A 23,300-nucleotide genomic window follows, 5' to 3' on the forward strand; every position below is an offset into this window, starting at 1 on the left:
AATACACATACACCTCATGAAATTTTTGTGTTTTTACAAAATTATCTCAAGTTTGTAACATATCACAAACAACTCCTATCGTTTTAAATTTATTTCACAAAAACCTTAGTATTGGGGTTTCATTAATTTTATGTTAACATCAGCATAAAATAATTTTAAAATAACAAAATTAACCTTGTATAGCTTTTTTATAGTAAAAATAATAACGGCTTTGTACCCTTATTAATAGGTACGAAGCAAATCATTGATAAATTCATTTGATGACTAGGGATTTATTTTCCAACTCAGTGTGTTCAAGTCTGAACTATCCCCTTCATCTTAAAATACAATATTAACAAAAAAAATGTATGATGGAAAAGTAGATACAACCCACAATCCAATTCAAATCAAATACGTTAAATAACTAGAAAATTATTTCTTTGACAAAAAATAACTAGAAATTATTTATTCTTGACCGTTACAAGATTATCCGCTTTTTGCTTTATTTCGTTTTGGGGCGTAATTTTGAAATCAAAGAAAAATAGAGAAAAAAAAATTAAATAAAACGGAAAACAATGTCGCCTGACGCGTGATTTGAAATCAGGAGATCACACGTGCCGCCCTGGTTTGAACCCAAAACCAAAACCCCTCTCTCTGCCCTCTCCGAATCAGAGCAAGCAGCCATGGAAGCGATACTCCGAGACTGTGTCCAGCACAGTCTCCGCGATTTCATGCACCGAAACGCCATTTTCGTATGCGAACGCCTCTGCGCCGAGTTCCCCTCCGAGGTACCTCTTTTCCACCCACTCCTTCACTCTCTCGCCTTCTTTCATCGCCTGCTTGTTTGGTTGCCGAGAAAATCCCAGGAAAGAAAGAGAAAACGAGGAATATGGCGTATCCGGAACGAAATTTCTTCTTTTTTCTTTTGTTTGGGGGAACAGTACCGCTTCTGTTATCTTGATCGGCGCATCGTGTTTAATTTACCTGTCATTTCGTGAGGAATTTACTCATACCTGAGTAATTCAGTGTTCTGTAATTTGAGACCTAGGGTTTTGTTGCTTTCGAATTTTTTGGATATTTGTATTTACCCAGAGTTCACATTTTTTTTTTCTGGCAAAAAATGCTCTCTTTTAAGGTTAATTACTTGCTTTCGGTTTTTATTTTTTATTTTTTTTATGAACTTTGAATTATCGGAGCTGTGGATGGAAATAATTATGGTAGCTCTTTTGGAATGAAGGATGAAGGTGTGAGCTTTTTGACAATGGGATTTCTTAAAGGGGTTTAGTGTCTACAGTGCTGTTGTTTTTGTTAGCATTAATCGGATCAGTTATGGGATTTTCGAAAGCTGACAGGAAGTTTGTTATATTGCAGACGAATTTACAGTTGTTAGCTGGCTGTTACTTGCAAAGCAATCAAGCTTATGCTGCATACCATATTTTAAAGGGTAAGCAAGTCATATCGCATACTGTCTGAGTATAGATTCAATTCTGGTTTTTGGTTCAAGTTATTTTTTTTCATCATAGTATTTCTCATGCACATGGACCTCTCTTCGTCTCTATGTTGATTTGTGAAGGAACACAAGTGGCTCAATCCCGCTACTTGTTTGCAATATCATGCTTTCAGATGGATCTTCTTGGTGAAGCAGAAGCAGCGTTATGTCCTGCTAATGAGCCTGGTGCAGAGGTATTGAAATCTATCTTTCTTTGGAGCATTATTTTAAAGTAAAGCTTGCATATTTAATTTTTCAAGTCTTGCTTCCTAAAATGTATTTCACTTTTTTCTACATAAACTGGGTTGAAAGGAATGGCATGTACCCTTTAGACATTATGTAATCTTTTCTTAGTGTTCCAAATGTTGTTATTGGTATTCAGTTTTCAGCCTGTTCATGTGGTCTAAACAGTGGATGACTTGCTCATTATTCCTTTGGTAGGTTCCAAATGGCGCAGCTGGTCATTACCTTCTGGGGCTTATATACAGGTTTGTCTCCTGTCTTCTGGAGCTTTTGTATATGCATTACCTTTGTTATAGGGATACTTTATAAGTTTCTTGAAATGGATTTGCTTGTGATGATGGCTTGACATAATCTATTTTTATGTGGCTGTACCATGTAATAGAAGTGAATAGTAGTAGTAGTGTTGTTGTTCCTACAAGAAATATCTTCTGTGGTCTTAAGGCTTGAATCTTCTTCCTCCTAGTAGTGTTAGGCAGAGTTTCCTCTTCTAAACTGATCCCTCTGTCTCTCTGCTTGCATATTTCTTGGGATGGAGGACTTTGTTGTGTTATATTAAGTTAGGTTTGCTCCCTTTTGGTGGAATTTGTAGCGTATCATCTTGCAAACTGCTTAAGTATCTATTTGCGTGTTTTACAGTTTTTGTGTGCTGGATTGTATGATTATGCCCATTTTCTGTTCCTCTATCAGATTATATATGTGTGATGGATGCCTCTCATGATTTTATTGTTTATAATTGGTATTGTTGTAGGTATACTGACAGAAGGAAAAGTGCCATCCATCACTTTAAGCAGGCTTTGACTATGGATCCTTGTATGTGGGCTGCATATGAAGAGCTGTGCGTATTAGGTCTGTACAGTGTTACATGAAAATGATAGTTTAGGCAGATTAGAGCTTTTTGTTCTTTATGAATGTAATTTCAGAGTGGCCCCCTTGTCCACAATTTACTTTTGATGTTTTTTATTGATAAAATTTTGGCATCTTAGAAAACAATATAGTATTTTGGCAACTGGTTAATCAATGGTTTTACAAAATCGAAAACTTCTGTGTTGATTATTTATGGTGATTTAGTGCCTTCAGATGCATATTTAAGTTGAGCTTTATATTTTCCTTTGTTTCAGGCTCTGCTGAAGAAGCAGCTGTAGTTTTCGGTGAAGCTGCTGTTCTTTCCATACAAAAACAGTATCTACATCATGGATTAGCTTCTCAAAGTTTACTTACCCTGAATGAGGACTGCAGTTTAGTTTCTGGTAGGAACTTTAGTTCCGAAGACGTTAGCCAGAGACAATTCAAACATGTTCAAGGAAATAATATAAGAGATATGTCTGGAAGTTCTCATGTTAGTTTGGGAGGAGCTTCTGGTCAGCCTGTAAATGGCAGTTCTGGTTCATCTTTCTTTAACACTCCTTCACCAATGCCCATGCAGGTATATATAAGTTTTCCCCTCCAATTTTGCTCCAGTAGTCTTGCATTTATTGCTGTATCTTTTTCCCTTCTTCCACTGCTTAATCTTACTGTTGGTATCAAATGATATTAGGTTTGTTTTGTCTTTGTAACTATGTGTCTCTGGATCACTTCAGTTAGTTTTTGTCTTGAAAGGAAGTATTTGGTTTCTTTACTGATAAGTTTGGTCTCTTTGTTGTAAAGCAGACCAAATAACGTAGGGTAGGTGCAAAATTGCCTACAAATGGGTATGCCTGGCTTTAGGATTTGGAAACCTGTTAACGAAGGACATTGGACTGTAGGAGAAATTATGGGTCAAAAGGAGGAAGGAGAGGCTGGTCTGAGGAAACTTGGTTGCTGAAATTTTTCACAGCAGGCAACTAAGGTTCCCAATTAAGACACCTCCCCAATAACCACATTGCTAACCAAGATTCATAAAAGAACTCATTATACTCCTTAAAAATCTCCGAAAGCCTTAAAGCAAAGATAATTTTGAAGAATATAAACTTTTGAGAATCCAGTTCTGCAGTCTGCTGTTATGTATAAACACCTGCGTCTCTATAGTTAAGGATCGGATATAAAACAAATTCAATGCTAGAATCTTTGGGACATAATCACTCAATTATATACTTAGTTGTCACCTCAGGTTGCTTGTGGACACCTGAAATAAAACATTGAAACTTATATTTGTCAAAATAAAAATATGAAGTTGTATAACCAGTGACCACTGATCTGTCCCTGTTTTCAGTTGTCAGGTGTTGCTCCACCAGCTCTGTGTAGAATTGGTCAGCCAAATGGCCCAAACCTAAACACAGGTACTGATAGCTCTCCAAAGTCAAATGTGAACTCTACAATTCAAGCCCCCAGAAGAAAGTTTGTTGATGAAGGAAAACTACGCAAGGTACAGGCTCCACTTATTCATAATTTAAGTAAAGTTTCTTTCCATTGATACAATTCTTAATGTCACTGATTTTGTACTTTTCCTTTTTAACATAAATTAACCATTTGAGAATAAGTAATGTAGTTCAGTATTGTGTGAATTGCATGTACGTCATCATGTGGGTATAATATATGCTTTCATGTTTTTGTGGTTTAATTTAGGCTTACAATGAGGTTATTTGTTTGGTGGTGATATTGCCTTTGGCACCTTATTTGAGTAATTAGTTATACCTGGTCACATTTTCATGTTGTTTGTGGAAGGTTGAGGTCAATGACTGAATGAGATTATATGTCTTCTCTTTTCAGATTTCAAGCAGGTTGTCTTTTGATTCTGGCAACCGGCGGAGCAATAGACTTGCTGCTGAAGCAGGGACCAACACTAATGCAAGTGCCTCAGTGACAGCTGGAAATGGAACTACCAATTCATCTAAATATCTTGGAAGTTCCAAGTTGAGCTCTGTTGCGCGTTCCTTGGCAAATCGGAAGGGGCAGCCATGGGCCAATGAAAATGTTGATGAAGGTGATGCATCTTCTCATTTCTCAGTCTTATGGTGAACTATACTACCTGTTGATGCACAAAACCGGGAGGTCTTGGAACAACGTAAATCCGACCGTGAATCTGCAAGAAAGTAAAGAACACAAGATGTATCGTGGTTCACCCCAATGTTTGGGCTACGTCCACACTGATGTTGATATTGTTTCACTCTGAATGGTGAATATACAAGAAGGCTAGAGGCAGTGTGCTCTCTAGCCTATTTTCTCTCTTCCCATGGTCTGAATCTTGACCTCCTTAATGAGGAGAGTGAGTAGTCCTTTTATAGAATAAGGGCTCCTCACTTATTACATATTTGCCCCTTCATTTATTACATAATTACATTTGAGTCCCTCGAGTATTTATACGAGATCTAAATACAGAGGCCCTAAGTATGGTACAAACACTACCGTATAGAGATTAGCAGGACAATATGTCATTTTATCAACAATATATTTAATTTCTTCTCTTCTGTTTATAGAGGAACAACAAATTGCATTATAGTGATTCCATTCTTTTCACTTCCTTTGCTCATATACAGTTAATAGCATTTCCTGGATAGTATAAGTAAAATGTTACCGCTCAAGGATACTCTTGATTCTTCAATGCTTGTTATGTCCAATGGATTTTCCGCTAATAGTTGTCAATTTCAAATTTGGGTCCTATTTAGGAATGCGCAATGAGACATTCGATGATTCCCGTTCAACAACTGTGGCAGTAGCTTCTGGTTTCACTCCCTCTAGTGATGCCAGATATCTTGAACAAGAAGGAGCAACCTTGTCAAGTACTGGAGGTATTATCAATGTTTCAAGAGTTGCCACTGGTGCTTCAGAATTATTGAGTCTTTTGAGAACTCTCGGGGAAGGCTATAGACTTTCCTGCATGTACAGATGCCAGGTACTGCTTGGTTATTGTGGAATAAAATGAATTATAATTTCTTTTTTCTTTTCTAGTTTGAGGTTGTATTTTATTATCTAATATTGACTGTGTTGTGCAGGATGCACTGGATGTCTATCTCAAACTTCCATACAAGCATTACAATACAGGATGGGTGCTTTCCCAGGTAAATTTTATAGAAAACTTCGTGGCTGTATTTCTATCGTCTCCTGCAGTGATGACCTTGTACACAGCACTGGATTCATGTACCAAGTACAGGATTCCATTCACCTATTTTCTGCTGTTTTTCTTCCACACTAGTAACATCTGATTGGTGGAACTCTGTATAAGTTAGTTGGCTAGTTTCAAAAACTAATAAGAAAATAATATCTTTCACATCAGATATAAAAAAGACGTGATGTTGCACTGCATTTTACAAATTTCTGCTATTTGTTTGATTTCTCATTGTCATCAGAACTTAATTAATTTGTCTTGTCACCCTTTTGTCTCATCTTTAGACATATTTCTTTCTCTCTTATGTTATGCTTCATATAGTCTTTCATGTTTTTCAATACTGAAACCTATGTTTTTCAATAATTTCAAGTTCACCCAGTTAAATCCCTTGCAGCTGCTCCCTTGAATGATTTTTGTCCCTACATATTCTACACTTGCATATAATTGACTATTTTGGCATTTTTCATTTGCAGGTTGGAAAAGCTTACTGTGAATTGATAGACTATTCAGAAGCTGATCGGGCCTTCAGTCTTGCTCGTCAGGCATCACCTTACAGTTTAGAAGGAATGGATATGTATTCTACAGTTCTTTATGTGAGTTCCCAAACTGAAGTAGCTCAAAAAAATTTGAAAAAAAATTGTTTTTTCCTATGTCTTGGAAAACAGTGATGTGGTTTCCAGAGGATACTTTCGTTATACATTGCATGGTCAGTGTTGCTCCACAGTCCGGCTAATCCTGCTTCCTGCTTAAGTTCAGCTTGGCACTAATTTTCATTGTTGGCTTAGCTTTCTCCTTACTTTAGTGTTAATAGTTTAAAGGAAGGCATGCATATGTTATTTAATCATATATTCTGAGTTTCCACTGTGATGTATCATGTATCTCAAATTAAAACAGTGTCACTTTTTTCCTATTTAGGAGAAGTGTGTTGTGTTTTTAAGAGGGTCTATTGTACACATTACATGGTCGGTTTACTCCAGCCAATCATTCTGAATGGAGCTTGGTGCTTAATTCACTCCTACACTTTTGTATCTGTTATTCTTTGTACTTATAATGTTAAACAGATGGTGTGATTTTTGTTTTCCCCAAACCCTGATTTTCTTTTCTTGAGAAACAGGTTTTTTAATCTTTATTCATGATTTTTCAGTCTGCATGCATATAGTATAACCGGGTGCCCATTGTTTGATTGCTGCACTGAAAGTTATTCTTGCTCTTTGCAGCATTTGAAGGAAGATATGAAGTTAAGTTACCTGGCTCAAGAACTGATATCAACGGACCGCTTAGCTCCTCAGTCGTGGTAGCTATATCTAAATTTTGTGAAATAGTACGGCATTAGATTCTCAGTTTTCTTGTAAGTATCTGTTGTCGGTCATAAAGACACTTGTTTTCTTTCTTATTGAATGGTACTGCAGGGTTGCAATGGGAAATTGCTATAGCTTGCAGAAAGACCATGAAACTGCTCTGAAATTTTTCCAGCGAGCAGTCCAAGTCAATTCAAGATTCACATATGCACATACCCTTTGCGGTCATGAGTACGAAACAGCCTTTTTCTTCCTTCCATCCTTTAATGCATGAAATTGACGTTCCCGTAATTTGATGGTTAATTCTGACCTTGTATCATTTAGTTACTGTTGTCTTCGATTTATCCTTATCTGCAGATATGTAGCTCTAGAGGATTTTGAGAATGGAATAAAGAGCTATCAGACTGCACTTCGTATTGATGCAAGGCATTATAACGCCTGGTATGGGCTTGGAATGGTTTATCATCGCCAAGAAAAGTTTGAGTTCTCAGAGCATCACTTCCGAACGGCTTTCCAAATTAACCCACGTTCTTCTGTTATTATGACGTATCTGGCCTCAGCACTGCATGCTTTAAAGGTTACATATCCATTCTAACATTGTGGCTCCAGGAAGTCTACTTATTTACAAACTGGTTCTTGTTTTTTATTCAATTATCTGAAATGTATTTGTTTCGATTGACAGAGAAGCGAAGAAGCTCTAGTGATGATGGAGAAAGCTATTAGAGCAGACAAGAAGAATCCACTTCCCATGTATCATAAGGCTAGTATACTAATGAGCTTAGAAAAATTTGATGAAGCTCTAGCAGTCTTAGAGGAGGTTAAAGAATATTCTCCTCGTGAAAGTAGTGTGTACGCTCTGATGGGTAAAATCTACAAGCGGCGTAATATGCACGAGAAAGCGATGCTTCATTTTGGTTATGCATTGGATTTGAAACCATCCGCAACTGATGTCGCTACCATTAAGGTGATTTGGGCATATTTCTTATTCTTTATTAACACCCACTATCGATAATTTTCCATGTAGCTTTGATCGCAACACAAGCATATCTTTCATTCGCATTTTACTCCGAGGCTCATCTCTTGCTCTTCCAACAGGCTGACATTGAGAAGTTACATGTACCTGATGAACTAGACGATGAGTAGATCTATCATGTTGGAATTCAGTTAAAGAGAACATGGCGCAGGTTATCCGGCTGAAAAGACTCAACCCTGAGTGATGGTCTACTTGTGCTTTCGAAGGTGTATGAATGGCCTAGTTCGTGAGACTCGCCTGCTCATTCGGGCACCTGCATCCAGTCTACATATTGTAGAAACTGGCCTCAGTTTTGTAGGTGATTCACATACTGGTAGAGGACAACATGTGACTCAAGCACTAATAGCTGCTATACCAGTACGGATAGTTGTATCATCATGTTGAGGAAAACCTACTTGTATCATTGACTTTAACCCTAATGTTTATATTTGTAATCTGCCTTAATCTTTGACCAAAATTGTAAAAATCCGTGATTAATTTTCGTGTTAATACGAGTCTGAACCATTAAAATTACCCAGATTCAGAACTAGGGTTCTTTTGTGGCCACTGGGCCCAGATCTCCGTCCCCAAATCTTCATCTCCAAGCTTCGAAGTCACCTTACACGGCCACAAAATTTTCCTCCATCCACTTTATTATTCAGCAAAAATTATAGCTAGTGCCACAATCATTTGAAGTTTTTATGGCAAAAAATTTTAGCGCTTAAATATAACAAAAACCCACCCTGAAATAGGGGTAACTGCTCTTAACGACTAGAGCTACAAGCCCAACAATTTATCAACCTTTCCGGATTTATCGCCGGGTTTTATTTCAGGGTTATACAGAGAGGCTTCCATTCTGCTAGCCATGACTTTCAAGCCAGTGCCAATAAATAGGTCCACATCCTCCAGCCTCCATCCCTCCACTGGTTCAACTTCATACTTCCACACAATCGTACACCCAGCATCCTTCCGCACCACTTCAACATTCGAAATGTACGAGTTGAACCCGACATTCCCATATATGATAGTAACTAAATGTCATTGTTGCTGGGTCTTTACCCAGCAGCTTCTGCTTAGTCCAATTCACCTTCTCTTGGTCTTGGTTCCGGTTACTTCTTTGATCAACCGGAGTCTTGAACCCAGTGCAGAACCGCACGCACCCCTGACGTGCCTTCGACGCCAAGGCAAGTAGGCAGGTTGTGAGAGTTGGGAACCACTTGTGCAGGCCAAAGAAGTCCTCCAAAAGAGGCCATCTCTGCTTTGGGGCCTTTTAGCTCTGCACTTGCCTCGCCTTCCCATTTCAGTTGTTTCTCATGTGCCATTTGGTTTGTATGAAAAGAAAGCTAATAACAAGTGGATGTTTTGAAGAATGGTTCTCTCAGTAGGCTTTATTCGCACTCCACAATGCACCCACCCATTCCTTGTAATAAAAATACTGGAAAAAATGACTTGTGAACAAGTGTATAATAACTTTCTTGAAGCGTCAATAGCCGCTCCCTATATATATATATACATTTCTAAAATATGATTTTTCTATTAGATGAGAGATACTCTTTTGTCACCAGTTCACAACACGACAAACATTTATTAAATGGGTGACGTGGCATGCAACAGTGATTATATCTTTAGTCAGTCACGTGCTGTCATGTGAGTATGTTGAAACTTGAAACCCATGGCAGTGTGTAACTGTCTTGGGATCCCATTACAATGCTATCCTGTTATAGTTAAGTTTTTGTGGTCTTAGTGATCCTTAGTGAGTAATGATTGAAGTAATCTCCATTTTGATGATGAAATCACTGAATCAGCAGAAGTAAATAACAGCTTGAATGGTAATATTAACTGAAGGATCAAAGGTAATATTAACTGAAAACAAACTTTATTTCTGTAATAGCACTGAGACTGTAGACATTTTAGTATGTATGTATGTATGTATGATTTTTTGACATCAAACTATCGCCCGTTCTCGAGATCTAAGACAGGAAAATGTACAATGGCTTGTTCGAAAACTCGAACTAAGACTGTACAATGTCACACAATAAGAAATGCTACTACTTCAACTCACTTTCTACCTTTTGTTTCTTCTGCTTGTGCAGAAACTTGTAATGTTGATGAAATTTTGTTTCGGTTATGAATCTGAAACGGAACTGCCTCCCTTTGTAGTCTCTTTAAGGCTATCGATCTTTGAGGTGTCTGAACTTGTTTCGACCTTCGATTTAATGTCAATGTTTGAATCTTGTGCTGAGATTTTGCTTTCTGCACCATTTGTTCCATCTTTAGACCCAACTTCTTCATTTACTGCATTTTCACTGATTTCATTTTGATTATTCGAACTCAAATTCATTTCCTGATGACCCGTGATTGCATGATCACCACTGGATACAGTCACCAAGGATTCTATGATATCATGGCCATCTACCGGCACACCATTCTCATCATCAAAACCATGGACCACTGCATCTACCATTGAATTTTGGCCGTCAAGAGAGTCATTCTTACTTTCATCCCGTCGTACTGAAATGTCTGTGTTAGTAGTACTAGATTCCTGCAATCTCTTTGGCTCTTTCTCCTGGCCCTTTCCATTTTCTTGCTCATCACGATTAACTTGTGATTCCTGCTCCTCGTCCTCTCCTGCTTCATCGAGACTAATGTTCTTCACATGTTTCTCACCATTTTGTTCTGAGATAACTGCCTGTGTACCTTCCTGTCCCTCTCGGTAAGTTTCTTCACGCGATGAATTCTCGTTCAGCCCCACTGTTTCGCCGTTTCCTTTAACTTCACCATCAGAATTCTCATCTGTATTGCTCAATTCTGTGTTCCGAACTTCTGTTTCCTTTTCAACTTCATTTGCTTCGTTTACTTTCTGCAAAGATTCTTCTTCATTTTTCTCTTCAGCACTTCCATCGAACACATCATTTTCATCTTCTGTCTTTATACTTACTTCTCCTACATGTTTTGAATCTTCTGATGCAGACACACCTCCACCTTTTGACCACCCTGCACTCCCCTTACGCCCGAAAATATTAGAACCATGTTCTTTACTGGCCTTGCCATCTGCACCTTCACTATAGTCCTTGCCATGTGAGTGCTTCATCTGGTATAGCAACCAGAAGCAAACCACCAAAAGCAATGCAATCTGAAACGACGGCTTCACCTTCAACCCTTTGGCAGGTCTCTGGTTGCGCCCGGTAGATTGGGAATTCATCAAAACTCTGTAGACCTGCTTCAAAAGACAATATTCTCATAAATTTCCAACTAATTGTCACAACGATAAGGAAGAAAAAGTGAATAGGGTTTTGCCATCAGCATCAGAAATAAGGAAAAACCACTACTTATTCTAAGCAATTAGGGTTTTGCAAATTTCCAATCCCCCCCCCCCCCTTTCGAAAAACCAACTTGTTCAAAAATTTTCCTTTGGATTCAAATTAGAACTAGGTCAACAAATCTTTCAGGTAATTAATATAACATTAGTCTATCATCTCAATCCTATATCACAAAAACAGACCTTAATTATCTTTCTTAATTAAATTTCATCCGGACAATATTCAACGAGCTACTAACTAAATAAAGTCTATGAACAGAAAACAGAAAAACCAAATAACCCTCTGTTTGGTTTCCGAGAAAATACAGGAAAATGTTCTGAAGTTTGAATCTTTGAGTCAACGAAGTCCAAATTCAGGAAGTTTCCAATATTTCTGGTAAGCAAAACAATTGCACTGGAAAATACAAACTTGGGTTTCTTTCTTTTCCACTAAGTTTAACAGCAATAAATTCACAACAGCGATCAGAAAATTCAATGACTTGAGCAATAAACATACAGATCACTCAGAAATTTAAACAATAAAAGAAAGAAATTCACAGAAAAAAAAATTCATTTCATTTATTGAGAAAAAAGCTTACCTTGTAATCAGTAATGGAGATTCAAGAAGCTGACTGCGATGTAATTTTACTTCTTCTTCTTCTTTGTGATTTATTTCAAAGTTTGGTTCTTTTGGGTGTACAAGAAATGATCGAGGAAAAATACAAATTAGCGGTTATTTTTTGTACGTGATCCCGAAAGTACCCCTGCAAACAAGACGCTTTCAGAGTCTTGTGGTTTTTCGCAAATACCGTGGAGTATTAAGGGTTGTTTGGGTAGGGAAGAATAATGTAGGGAGCTTTCTTGATTGTTGTGCTCTCTTTGCCGCCATCGGAAACAACGACTTACCTTTTTTCTCCGCCGGTAACGGAAATAAAAGCCGGCGTTTTGGCATACGTCTCGTCCACATGTCTACACTCCACAATGATAAAATCCGTGTCATTGATCTTTCTCGCATCACTTATTTACAAATTCATAGTTTTTGTCTACAAAAATTCGTACAAAGTTTGGACTGTTGAATAAAAAATTATTCGCTACACTCGTTGAGATCATTGTTCTACATGTTTTTCTTGGTAAGATGCATGGGAAACTATGGTCGCGTGCTTCAATTTGTGGTGGTAGTCATGATTTTGGTTGCTTTACATTTGTTATGCATGTTCTTTGTATAAATTTTCTCTAATGAATCTTGTTAAGAAAGTAAAAATTATAAACCACACACAAGACTCCTTGTTATTTCTTCACATTTTTCAAACTGGATCATCTATATATAAAGTCAACGGAAAAGGTGAAAAGTGATTTTGGTGTCACCAAACTTCAACAAAAAAATTTGGACAAAAATGCCCCCAAGACAAAAAACTTCGAGGGCATCCCAAAATAATGCATCAAATAAGGCGGGGGCATTTTTGTCATTTTAATAGTTTTTTTTAATAATTAAATTTTTTGTGTTTTTTTTTTAAATTAGTACCTCACAATAGACTAGTAATAATTTGATTTAATTTCTCTATTCTTAAACATGTTCAAAACGTCTTAAGAGACATGTAATGCCGGTTATAAAAAAGGTTATTCGCATGCGGATAATAATGTGATTAAATTAGTTGTCAAATGATTGTTTTTTTTAACAAACGATATAATCTACACTAAGGGGGAGAAGGGGGTGGACTTAACCTCACAATGAGCTAGCAATAATGTGATTCAATTAGTTGTTTATTACATATTATTTTCTCCATTTTAAACACGTTCAAAAGATCTTAAGAGGTGTGTAATGCCAGTTATAAAAAAAGGTCTTTCACATGAGGATAATAATGTGATTAAATTACATTAAATTATTTGTCAAATGATTGTTTTTTTTTAACAAACAATATTATCTACACTAAGGGGGAGGGGGTGGGTTAGCCTCACAATAGGCTAACAATAATGTGATTCAATCAGTTGTTTATTTTCCAATGGAAAGGTGAATAGTGATTTTGGTGTCACCAAGCTTCAATAAAATTATTTGAACAAAAATACCCCCAAGACAAAAAACTTCAAAGGCATCTCAAAATAATGCATCAAATAAGATAGGGGTATTTTTGTCATTTTAACATTATTTTTTTAATAATTATTTTTTAATTAGTACCTCATAATAGGCTAGCAATAATGTGATTCAGTTTCTCTATTTTTAAATACATTCAAAACATCTTAAGAGGCGTGTTGTAACACCCCGCCCCGAATCAATTCTTTAATTCAAGAAATGATGTTATTACTTTTGATAGGCCCAACCTAACAATCATGTTTAGTTGATTACCATTAATTGTTTATTTTCTACCATAGTCAATTCTCTAATCCTTACCTTACATTCAAAACCGACTAAAAAATAAGGTAAAAACTCAAATTATTTACTAAATTCCTTCCTTTAATTCTACGTCTTGTTTCCGACCTTGATTCATAAATAAAAAAAATTTAAACACCAAACGTACAAATTTATTATCATCTTGTCTCTATTTCCTTTTATAACACACTTCTCATTCTAAGAATTATTTTTCTGGTTATTTAAGGCTGCATCTAACACTGTTAGACTGCCTACGTACCCTGGAGTGGGATCAAGCCTTTTGTAGTTCACGAATTCCAAAATTAAACAAAATCTGAATATATGCAGTTAATCCAACATATACCAAAATCGTATTAATATTCAAACCACAAAAATTTTGATCTCAAAAACATAATTAGAATAATGAAATTCACATAAAGAACAATTATCGGCTCCCTGGCCGTGCGCCGCAGCACCTGCCGCCGCGGGTGGCGGTCGGCTGCCCCGACTCGCCGAAAAATTCAATTATTTCTAAAAATTCTCAAAAATTACATAAATGAAGATCTCAAAGAGTAGAGAAAACTTTATACCTGTGGCCAAGTCCAATTTTGTCTAGAAAGACTCCAATTTGGCTCAAACCCGCCAGAACCCTAGAAATGGGTATCCTTGATTCGACTTCAAACAAACTCCGAAGCCCCAACCATTGCTTGGGGTTTGTTACTGGATTAATAGGAGTCTACTGGTGGTAGAAATTTAATCAAATTATTTCAGATTTGGTGGGATTTAAGCAAGGTAGGTCGCGGCACCCTCGGGTGTGTTCTTCTCAATTTCAAGACCAAACTTCATGATTTTTGGGGGTAATAGGGAGAGGGAAGGTCGTGGAGGGGTTTCCAAATGGTTGTTTGACCCAATTCACCAGAAAAATAGGTGAAATTCCGTTGGAAATATGTGTGGCGCCGAACCGGGTCGGGTCACCAAGGCCCGGGTCCTGATTCCCCGTGTTCCCTTCCTCTACTTTCCCCCTTGGTTCTCTCTTCCCATTGGTCCCTCACTCATCTCCCCCTTTCTTGATTGGCTTCTCTCTCCCTTCTTTCTCTCCTTTATCTTCCATCTCCACCGCCTAACTTTTCTTACTTTTAATCTGGGCCACACACGTGGCCTTCCAGATTTGGCGTAAAAAATATGGAGCATTCTATAAATGATAAATTTATAGTTTTACCTTCGACTTTAAGCGTTAATAACTTCTTCGTTATATCTCCAAATTGCGTTCCGTTGGCGCCTACGAGTTCGTGAGATCGAGCTTTATTCAAAAACATAAATTTTGACCTTGAAAGGTCTACAGATTTTCAATAATTAATATCCAAACTTTAAACCTCATAACTAGTTTACTTTAAAACGAAAATTTTATGAATTAATATAAATTCCCAATTCTTTTTACATATTCATAATTATGAATACCAAATTCCTATAGTTACATTTTTCAGGGTATTACACGTGTAATGCTGGTTATAAAAAGGGTCATTCGCGCGCGGATAATAATGTGATTAAATTAGTTGTTAAATGATTGTTTATTTATTTATTTTAAAAACAATATAATCTACACTAGGGGAGAGGAGAGTGGACTTAGCCTCACAATGGGCTAGCAATAATGTGATTCAATAAGTTGTTATTAAATATTATTTTCTCTATTTTAAACACGTTTAAAACATCTTAAGAGGCGTGTAATGCCGGTTATAAAAAAAAAGTCTTTTGCATGCGGATAATAATGTGATTAAATTAGTTTTCAAATGATTGTTTTTTTTAATTTTTAACAAACGATATTATCTACACTAAGGGGGAGATGGTGGGCTTAGATTCACAATAAGTTAGCAATAATGTGATTCAATCAGTTGTTTATTAAATATTATTTTCTCTGTTTTTAAACATGTTCAAAACATCATAAGATGTAACAGCCCGTCCCTAAAAATTATGATTTTTATAATTTTAATATGTGAATTTACGAAAATGCCCTTCAAGGCAGAGTTGACTTTTGTTGACTACCGTGTTGTGTCACGTAAGACTCATTTTCTTAGCGTATCCTAGTAGTAATCATTGCTACGGACGCGTGAGCGCAAATTGAGCACAATTTGGAGTTATAACGAGAGAGTTATTAACGTTTAAAGTTAGGGATAAAATGGTAATTTTAATTGATTTGGAAGGCTTCAGATTTCTGGAGCAAATATTTGTGAAGCGACATGTGTGGCTGGGATGAAAGGGAAGAAAGAAATGGATGGCTGGGATGAAAAGGAGAGAAGAGAAAGGAGAGGAGGGGTAGGATCAGACCCAATCAAAAAATAGAGTAAGGAGGGAAATGAGGGAACAAATCTCCCCTCTTTTTGGACCCGTGTACCCACGCCAACCAACCAATTCGGCCGGGGTTATTCCAGCCAATTTCCACCCATTTTCCCAGCGATTCATGTTAAATTAACACTTAGGAAACACTCCATGACCTTCCCTCTACCAATTACAACCCAAAATTTATGGAGTTTGGCTTTGATTTGATGAAAACCGCACCCATGGGCGGGATGAATCCGTGTCTTCGATCCTCCAAATCTGAAATGATTTCATCCAATTATTGCCACCATTAGACTCTCCTTGAGGTCTAGAACAAAGCTCAAACATTGGTTGGGGGCGTCAGAGTTGCCATGAAGGTCGAATTGAAACACACCAATTTCTAGGGTTTCCAACGGGTTCGAGTGAAATTGGAGCCTTTCTAGGCCAAATTGGACTTGGCTGAAAGTATAAACTTTGCTCTACTCTTTAAGATCTTCATTTCTAGAATTTTTAAAAATAGTTGAATTTTCCTGGTGAATCGGGGCGGCTGACCGCCACCCAGGGCGGCGCGTGCGGTGGGGCGTGGCCAGGGGGTCATCGATGCTATTCTTAGGCTAAATTAGATGCCTTGAATTTAGTTCTGACAATAGTATGATGCAGGTTGATCGTTAGAACCTAAATTCTATACAATATGTGATTACGTCATTATATGAATCGACGATCCAACCGTTGGATTGTCTTCAAACTTTAATATGTTATAGTACATAATATTTGAGGATCATAGGAAATTACAGATCGGGAATCCGACGCACAGATCTTCCCGAATTGAATTTGTAAGTTAGTAAAATAAAACGTTGACCGCCACTTGAATTTGCAATTGGCGGAGATCCAACCGTTGGATTGTAATGAAAATTTAGAATGTTATTCTAGAAGCATCATGTGGATCTTAGGAAGTAACGGATTGGAAATCTGTGATGCAGATCTTCCGGATCAAATCGTAGGGGTGTGTTTTATGTAAATTATGTATTTTATCGATAAAAACTCTGAGACGTGATTAGATAATTGTTCTAGGCGACGATGGTTTGTGATGTTGCAATATTTGTGCTAGGGAGTCGTAGCGCGGACCTCAGGTAAGTGGGTCTTTTCCTTTCTATTGTGTGTGTGTGTGTATATATATATATGATTGATAATTCCACAAACGGTTATAAATTGATTATTGCATATAATTACTGTGAATGCTTTGAAGTTCTAATGCGAACTACGAATGGCTTGATCCCTGTTTAGGGTACGTAAGCAGTTTAACGAGACGTTAAATGCAGCCATACCATAAATGAGACTAAATAATTGAGACAATAGCCTTGGTTGGGAAATTGTGCCATGTGAGGGATATTGGTGGGAAATGTGAGATTTAATCTTATGATCTAGTGATTGGATGTTGGTCATAAATCATTATGTGAAGGATCAAGAAATTGAAGTAAAGAATCGTAAGTATTGATAGTTAGTTAAACTAGTGTTTAGTTGAGCTTGTCATCGATAATTATTCCCGAAAATTAATAGTTCGGGAGTAGGGCGTTATAGATTGTGTATTTTACGCCACATTATTGATATATATATAGATATATATATATATATATAGATATATATATATATAGATATATATATATATATATATATATATATATAGATATATAGATATATATTTGGAAGCACTACGATATAGTTAAGTTTTGGATTTGCATCAGGGCATGTCCATAAGTATATTATTGCGTATAATTATTGTGACTGCTTTAAAGTACGAAGGTGAAATCACTATGATATAGTTAAGTTTTGGATTTGCATCAGGGCATGTCCATAAGTATATTATTGCGTATAATTATTGTGAATGCTTTAAAGTATGAAGGTGAACGCAGGATGCACAGATAAGTTCAGGTGAGTATATGTTGTGAAATGTGGGATGCATGGTTATGATTACATTTCATTTAGAACGATTGAGTGATGGCATGACTATATTATGTTTTAAGCAACTCCGACACTGTAGTACAAGTTGCAATAGAGGCAACTTCGACCTTGTCGTACATGTTGTCTATAAGTCGTACATGCCATATTAGATGTATTTAGAACTCATAATCCTGCACCCCGGTGTTAGTGCTCTCGCCCGAGGATAGGGCCTAGTCTTCATGTGATCGTTCACCTTCCGTACCACACGCTCACCTTGGATTTAAGGTAGGTGCCAGCCTGTCGTACATACCACTTTAGGTGGTTCCGACTCGTAGGTGACTTGTGATACTTCGCACAACCTTCACATGATTGTAGCACTTGAGCGTAATTATTTACACCCAACCTGTCGTACAGACCACTAGAGGTGGTTCCGACTCGTGTGCAGGGATATGTGATGAGCTATGGGTTCAGTCGTACATGCAACAAGAGGTGGATCCGGTTGACATATTACTGGGATATTGATTGATGAGATATGGATGAGTCGTACAAGTCACTATAGGTGACTTCGACTTATGAGCTAGCATTAATTGATGATATATGGATAAGTTGTACAGGTCACTATAGGTGACTCCAACTTATGAGCTAGCATTGATTGATGAGATATGGTTGTAGTCGTACATGTCACCATAGGTGACTTCGATTGGCGTGCTAGTATGCTGCTAATGAGATGCTATGTGGTGGTATACTTCTGGATTCACCGTTAGTTTACTTTTGATTTCATACTTATACGTAGTATGATTTTCTAGAAACTAAACAGGTGTTATGGTGAGGGATTATATCGTTTAGAAGGTTTTTATTAAAGCTTTATTTTCTGGCCCACTCACTCTTGTTTTTATCCCTCCAGGTCTTGTAGCAGAGCTTTCGTATCGACGAGGAGTCATGGCAAGTCTTGGTATTGAAGATTACCTTCGATGGTATGATTTTCAATCCACTCTACTATACTTTACTTATGCTCTAACGTCATGTGTGAAGTGAGTTTATTCCCGCTTACCAGCGCACTCTGGTATTTAGACACTCTTAGGTTTAAATTTATTCATTTTTTTCCACATTATCACACTTTATGGCTTCGTCACCTTCTAGGTGTCGGCCAGCACGGCTCGATTCGGAATCCTAGTGGATATTTTGGGTCTGGGTGTGTCATAAGAAGCGTGTAATGCCAGTTATAAAAAAAGTTTTTCGCACCCGGATAATAATGTGATTAAATTACATTAAATTAGTTGTCAAATAATTTTTTTTTTTAACAAACAATATTATCTATACTAAGGGGGAGGGGGTGGGTTAGCCTCACAATAGGCTAGCAATAATATGATTCATTCAATTGTTTATTAAATATTATTTTCTCTATTTTTAAACACGTTCAAAATATTTTAAGAAGTGTGTAATACCGGTTATAAAAAAAGTCTTTTGCATGTGGATAATAATGTATTAAATTAGTTGTCAAATGATTGTTTTTTTTAACAAACGATATTATCTACACTAAGGGGGATAAGGTGGGCTTAGCCTCACAATGGGCTAGCAATAATGTGATTTAATCAATTGTTTATTAAATATTATTTTCTCTATTCTTAATATTATATAGAGACCGATTTTATTATGTGAATTCAGCTACTTTAATTGATTTATGAGGGGTTTCTTCTAGCATGATCTAAGATTATTCATTTACTTCAAATATTTGACTTTCCTTTTGTCAATTTATGCATATAAATACATTTAAAATGTGTAAGTCGCGTGTAGCACGCAATGATTCAAAAAATGCATTCATCATTTTAATTAGTTTTTGTGTGCTGTTTTTTATTTTATTTTTTTAATTAGTACCTCACAATAGGTTAGCAATAATGTGATTCAATTTCTCTCTATTTTAAAACATGTTCAAAATATCTTAAGAGGCGTGTAATGTCGGTTATAAAAAAGATCTTTCGCACGCGGATAATAATGTGATTAAATTAGTTCTCAAATGATTTTTTTTTAACAAACGATATTATTTATACTAAGGGGGAGGGGGTGGGCTTAGCCTCACAATGGGTTAGCAATAATGTGATTCAATCAGTTGTTTATTAAAATGTATTTTCTCTATTCTTAATATAAATTCTATAGAGACCGATTTTATTATGTGAATTCAATTGCTTTAATTAGTTTATGAAGGGTTTCTTCTAGCATGATCTAAGATTATTCATTTACTTCAAATATTTGACTTTTCTTTTGTCAATTTACGCATATAAATACATTTAAAACATCTTAAGAGGCGTGTAATGCTAGTTATAAAAAGGTATTTCGCATGTGGAGAATAATATGATTAAATTAGTAGTCAAATGATTATTTTTTTTAACAAACGATATTATTTATACTAAGGGGGATGGCAGTGGGCTTAGCCTCATAATAGGCTAGCAATAATGTGATTCAATCAATTATTTATTAAATATTATTTTCTCTATTCTTAATATAAATTCTATAGAGACTGATTTTATTATGTGAATTCAGCTGCTTTAATTGGTTTATAAGGGGTTTCTTCTAACATGATCTAAGATTATTCATTTACTTCAAATATTTGACTTTCTTTTTGTCAATTTACGCATATAAATACATTTAAAATGTGTAAGTCGCACGTAGCACGCCGTGATTCAAAAAATGTTTACTGCAAGCGCGTGAGCGCGTGCATGAAGGCTAGTGAAAATAAATAAAAAATTCGATTATGAATAACTTGAGCAACAAACATACATATTATTCAGAAATTAGAAATATATATAGGCACACAACTCCTTTGATTTCCTATTAACCATTTTAAAATAACCATAAATTTACTTGGTTAAATAATATATAAAGTCATCTTTGACCAAATGAGTTAAATATAGCCAAGTCCAAAACAAGAAAATATTTTCGAATGAACAGTGTCATACCATATTCATATATCATCTCCAACCGAATGGGCTAAACATTTCCCCTTCAATAATTTATTAGTTTTAAGTTTATTCTTTTAATTTATTGGTTAATTAAATTAAAGGGTTAATCTCAGTTTACTACCCTCAAGTTTCGTGGTTTTCAACATTTAGTACATGAAGTTTTTTTCGTCCCAGAGTCATACCTAAAGTGTTAATTTTGGGACAGTCTCATACATATGTTAAGTTTTCCATTAGAACTTCTGTTAAGTGATGATGTGGCTCCCATGCAGACAATTACTGGGGTGCCACATGTCAATATAGGCCCACTTTAATTTTTTTTAAAAAAAAAACAAACATTTGTACCCATCTTCTTCCCCGCACCCTCTCCCTCCATTCTCTCTTCTGCAACCCGCATCCCTTCCTTTCGTTTTCTCTTCTGCACCTGCACCACCCTCCCTTCTCTCCTCTGCAACCCGTACCCACCTTCCCCGCACACCTAACCCAACAAAATCCCACCCAAAGGAATTCCAATCCAACAAGAAACCCATCCAATTTCTGAAATTTATCAAAAAGAAACAGTGGCCTTGCCTCTCTGAGTCTCATTTACTCGAACTTGAATCAAGCTTCCACTTTTCACTCGAACTTGAATGTCACATCCCATACCAGCTTCACTATAGCACGATATTGTCCGCTTTGGGCCACGTCCTCACAATTTTGTTTATGGGAACTCACACGAGAACTTCCCAGTGGGTCACCCATCTTAGGAATGCTCTCGCCTGAACTCGCTTAACTTCGAAGTTCCAATGGAACCCGAAGCCAGTGAGTCCCCAAAATGCCTCGTGCTATAGGGAGGGGAACATGTATATATAAGGCACATCACCCCCTCTCTGTTGGTCAATGTGAGATGTTACTTTCCACCCCCCTTAAGGCTCGACGTCCTCGTCGGCACACTTGCATCACACGGCAGAGTGGCTTTGATACCATTCTATCACATCCTAGTCTCAACTCCGCCGTAGCACGATATTGTCCGTTTTGGACCCCGGCCATGCCCTCACGGTTTTGTTTTTGGAAACTCAGACAAGAATTTCCCAGTGGGTCACCCATCCTAGGATTGCACTCGCCCAAACTCGCTTAACTTCGGAGTTCCGATAGAACCCGAAGCCAGTGAGTTCCCAAAATGCCTCGTGCTATAAGGATGAGAGCATGTACATATAAGGCACATCACCTCCTCTCCATTGGTCGATGTGGAAGGTTACATTGAATCCTTCCCATCGTCGCCTCTTTAAGGCCTCGCTTCTCGGAGCTGCCACCTGAGTCATTCCCATCCCTTAAATCAAGCTATCGCTTCTCACTTGAGCTTGAATTCTTTGAAACCCTAACTACACCACTCTCTTCCTTGCACTTTCGATCTTTTAAGCTCGAATCCTTCTTCGAATTCGAATACTCCCTGGCATCATACGAGCTATGCTTGCTTGATTTGTGCCTTGAACTCCTCATCATCATTGCGAAACACTTAAACCCCTAATCTTGAATCCTCAAACAGTATCAAAATATGAACAAAATTCAAAATTTCAAAAAAATCCTAACGAAAAATTAAAGTCCCAAATCGAAACTAGCGGAAATCCTAGATTCAAATCGCCGAGATAGATCCAATGTTCAGATTGAAGATTGAAACCCTAATTGTAATGAAACCAAATGCTCTAATCCAATGTGCAAAATTGGAAACCTTAATTCTTAAAGGTTTGAACCAAGCCCATAAAATAAAAATAAAAACCTAACCTGAAGGAAAGAGCGGGCGGCGGTAGAGAGGGTGAATCGTCAGGGGATAAAAGGTGTGAGATTGGGATCGAAAATGGTGAAAATTACCGCTGAGACAGCGAGGGAGTGGGCATCAACTGGGGATAAATGTGGAAAAACATGTGATGTTAAAAAGATGAAGAAAGAGAGAGGTGAGGCTTTTGTTTCTTGTTGGTTTATTGGATTTGGAGAGAGTAAATAAGAGTAAATGAGACTCAGAGATGACTTGGTGGACAAGAGAGGTGAAAAAGGTGGAGGTGGGTTGGGTATAGAAGAGAGAATGGAGGATGGGTACGGGTTGTAGATGAGAGAAATGAAGGAAGGGGTGTGGGTTGCAGAAGAGAGAAGGGAGGGAAAGGGTGCAGGGGAGAAGATGGGTACAATGTTTGTTTTTTTTATGTTTTTGTATTTTTTTTAATTTTTTAATTTTGAAGTGGCCCATATTGACACGTGGTGTCCAATAATTATCCACGTGGGTGCCACATCATCAGTTAACAGAAGTTCTAATGGAAAACTTAACAGATGTATGAGATTGTCCCAAAATTAACACTTTAGGTATGACTCTGGGACGAAAAAAACTTCATGTACTAAATGTTGAAAACCACGAAACTTGAGGGTAGTAAACTGAGATT

General features: G+C 37.0%; 2 protein-coding genes and 1 pseudogene across 2 annotated transcripts; 1 reads left to right on the plus strand and 2 right to left on the minus strand.

Annotated features, from left to right (window-relative positions):
• Positions 1–555: 555 nt before the first annotated feature.
• On the plus strand, positions 556–8,576 carry LOC126605545 (cell division cycle protein 27 homolog B-like). The gene is made up of 16 exons (XM_050272960.1): positions 556–767; positions 1,351–1,423; positions 1,553–1,662; positions 1,910–1,956; positions 2,460–2,557; positions 2,830–3,134; positions 3,900–4,052; positions 4,397–4,610; positions 5,293–5,519; positions 5,620–5,685; positions 6,206–6,325; positions 6,950–7,026; positions 7,142–7,261; positions 7,388–7,607; positions 7,713–7,994; positions 8,126–8,576. The coding sequence occupies exons 1-16, from the start codon at positions 663–665 to the stop codon at positions 8,171–8,173; spliced, it is 2,265 nt and encodes a 754-aa protein (XP_050128917.1). The 5' UTR covers positions 556–662; the 3' UTR covers positions 8,174–8,576.
• Positions 8,577–8,791: 215 nt separating this feature from the next.
• Positions 8,792–9,455, minus strand: LOC126605546 (lachrymatory-factor synthase-like; annotated as a pseudogene).
• A 446-nt stretch (positions 9,456–9,901) lies between these two features.
• On the minus strand, positions 9,902–12,099 carry LOC126606046 (uncharacterized). Its single transcript, XM_050273512.1, has 2 exons — positions 11,940–12,099; positions 9,902–11,259 (listed from the first exon to the last, which is right to left on the minus strand). Exon 2 carries the CDS (start codon positions 11,242–11,244, stop codon positions 10,168–10,170), a length of 1,077 nt encoding a protein of 358 aa, XP_050129469.1. The 5' UTR covers positions 11,245–11,259; positions 11,940–12,099; the 3' UTR covers positions 9,902–10,167.
• Between the last annotated feature and the right edge of the window lie 11,201 nt (positions 12,100–23,300).

This window comes from Malus sylvestris, chromosome 15 (genome assembly GCF_916048215.2).
Source record: "Malus sylvestris chromosome 15, drMalSylv7.2, whole genome shotgun sequence".
Taxonomy (NCBI): domain Eukaryota; kingdom Viridiplantae; phylum Streptophyta; class Magnoliopsida; order Rosales; family Rosaceae; genus Malus; species Malus sylvestris.

Excerpts from the sequence above, each read along its gene's own strand:
- LOC126605545 (XM_050272960.1), top strand. The coding sequence starts at position 663 with ATGGAAGCGATACTCCGAGACTGTGTCCAGCACAGTCTCCGCGATTTC. Across the intron at positions 2,558-2,829 it reads TGAAGAGCTGTGCGTATTAG|GCTCTGCTGAAGAAGCAGCT; the intron begins GTCTGTACAGTG and ends CCTTTGTTTCAG. Across the intron at positions 5,520-5,619 it reads CCTGCATGTACAGATGCCAG|GATGCACTGGATGTCTATCT; the intron begins GTACTGCTTGGT and ends TGTGTTGTGCAG.
- LOC126606046 (XM_050273512.1), bottom strand. The coding sequence starts at position 11,244 with ATGAATTCCCAATCTACCGGGCGCAACCAGAGACCTGCCAAAGGGTTG.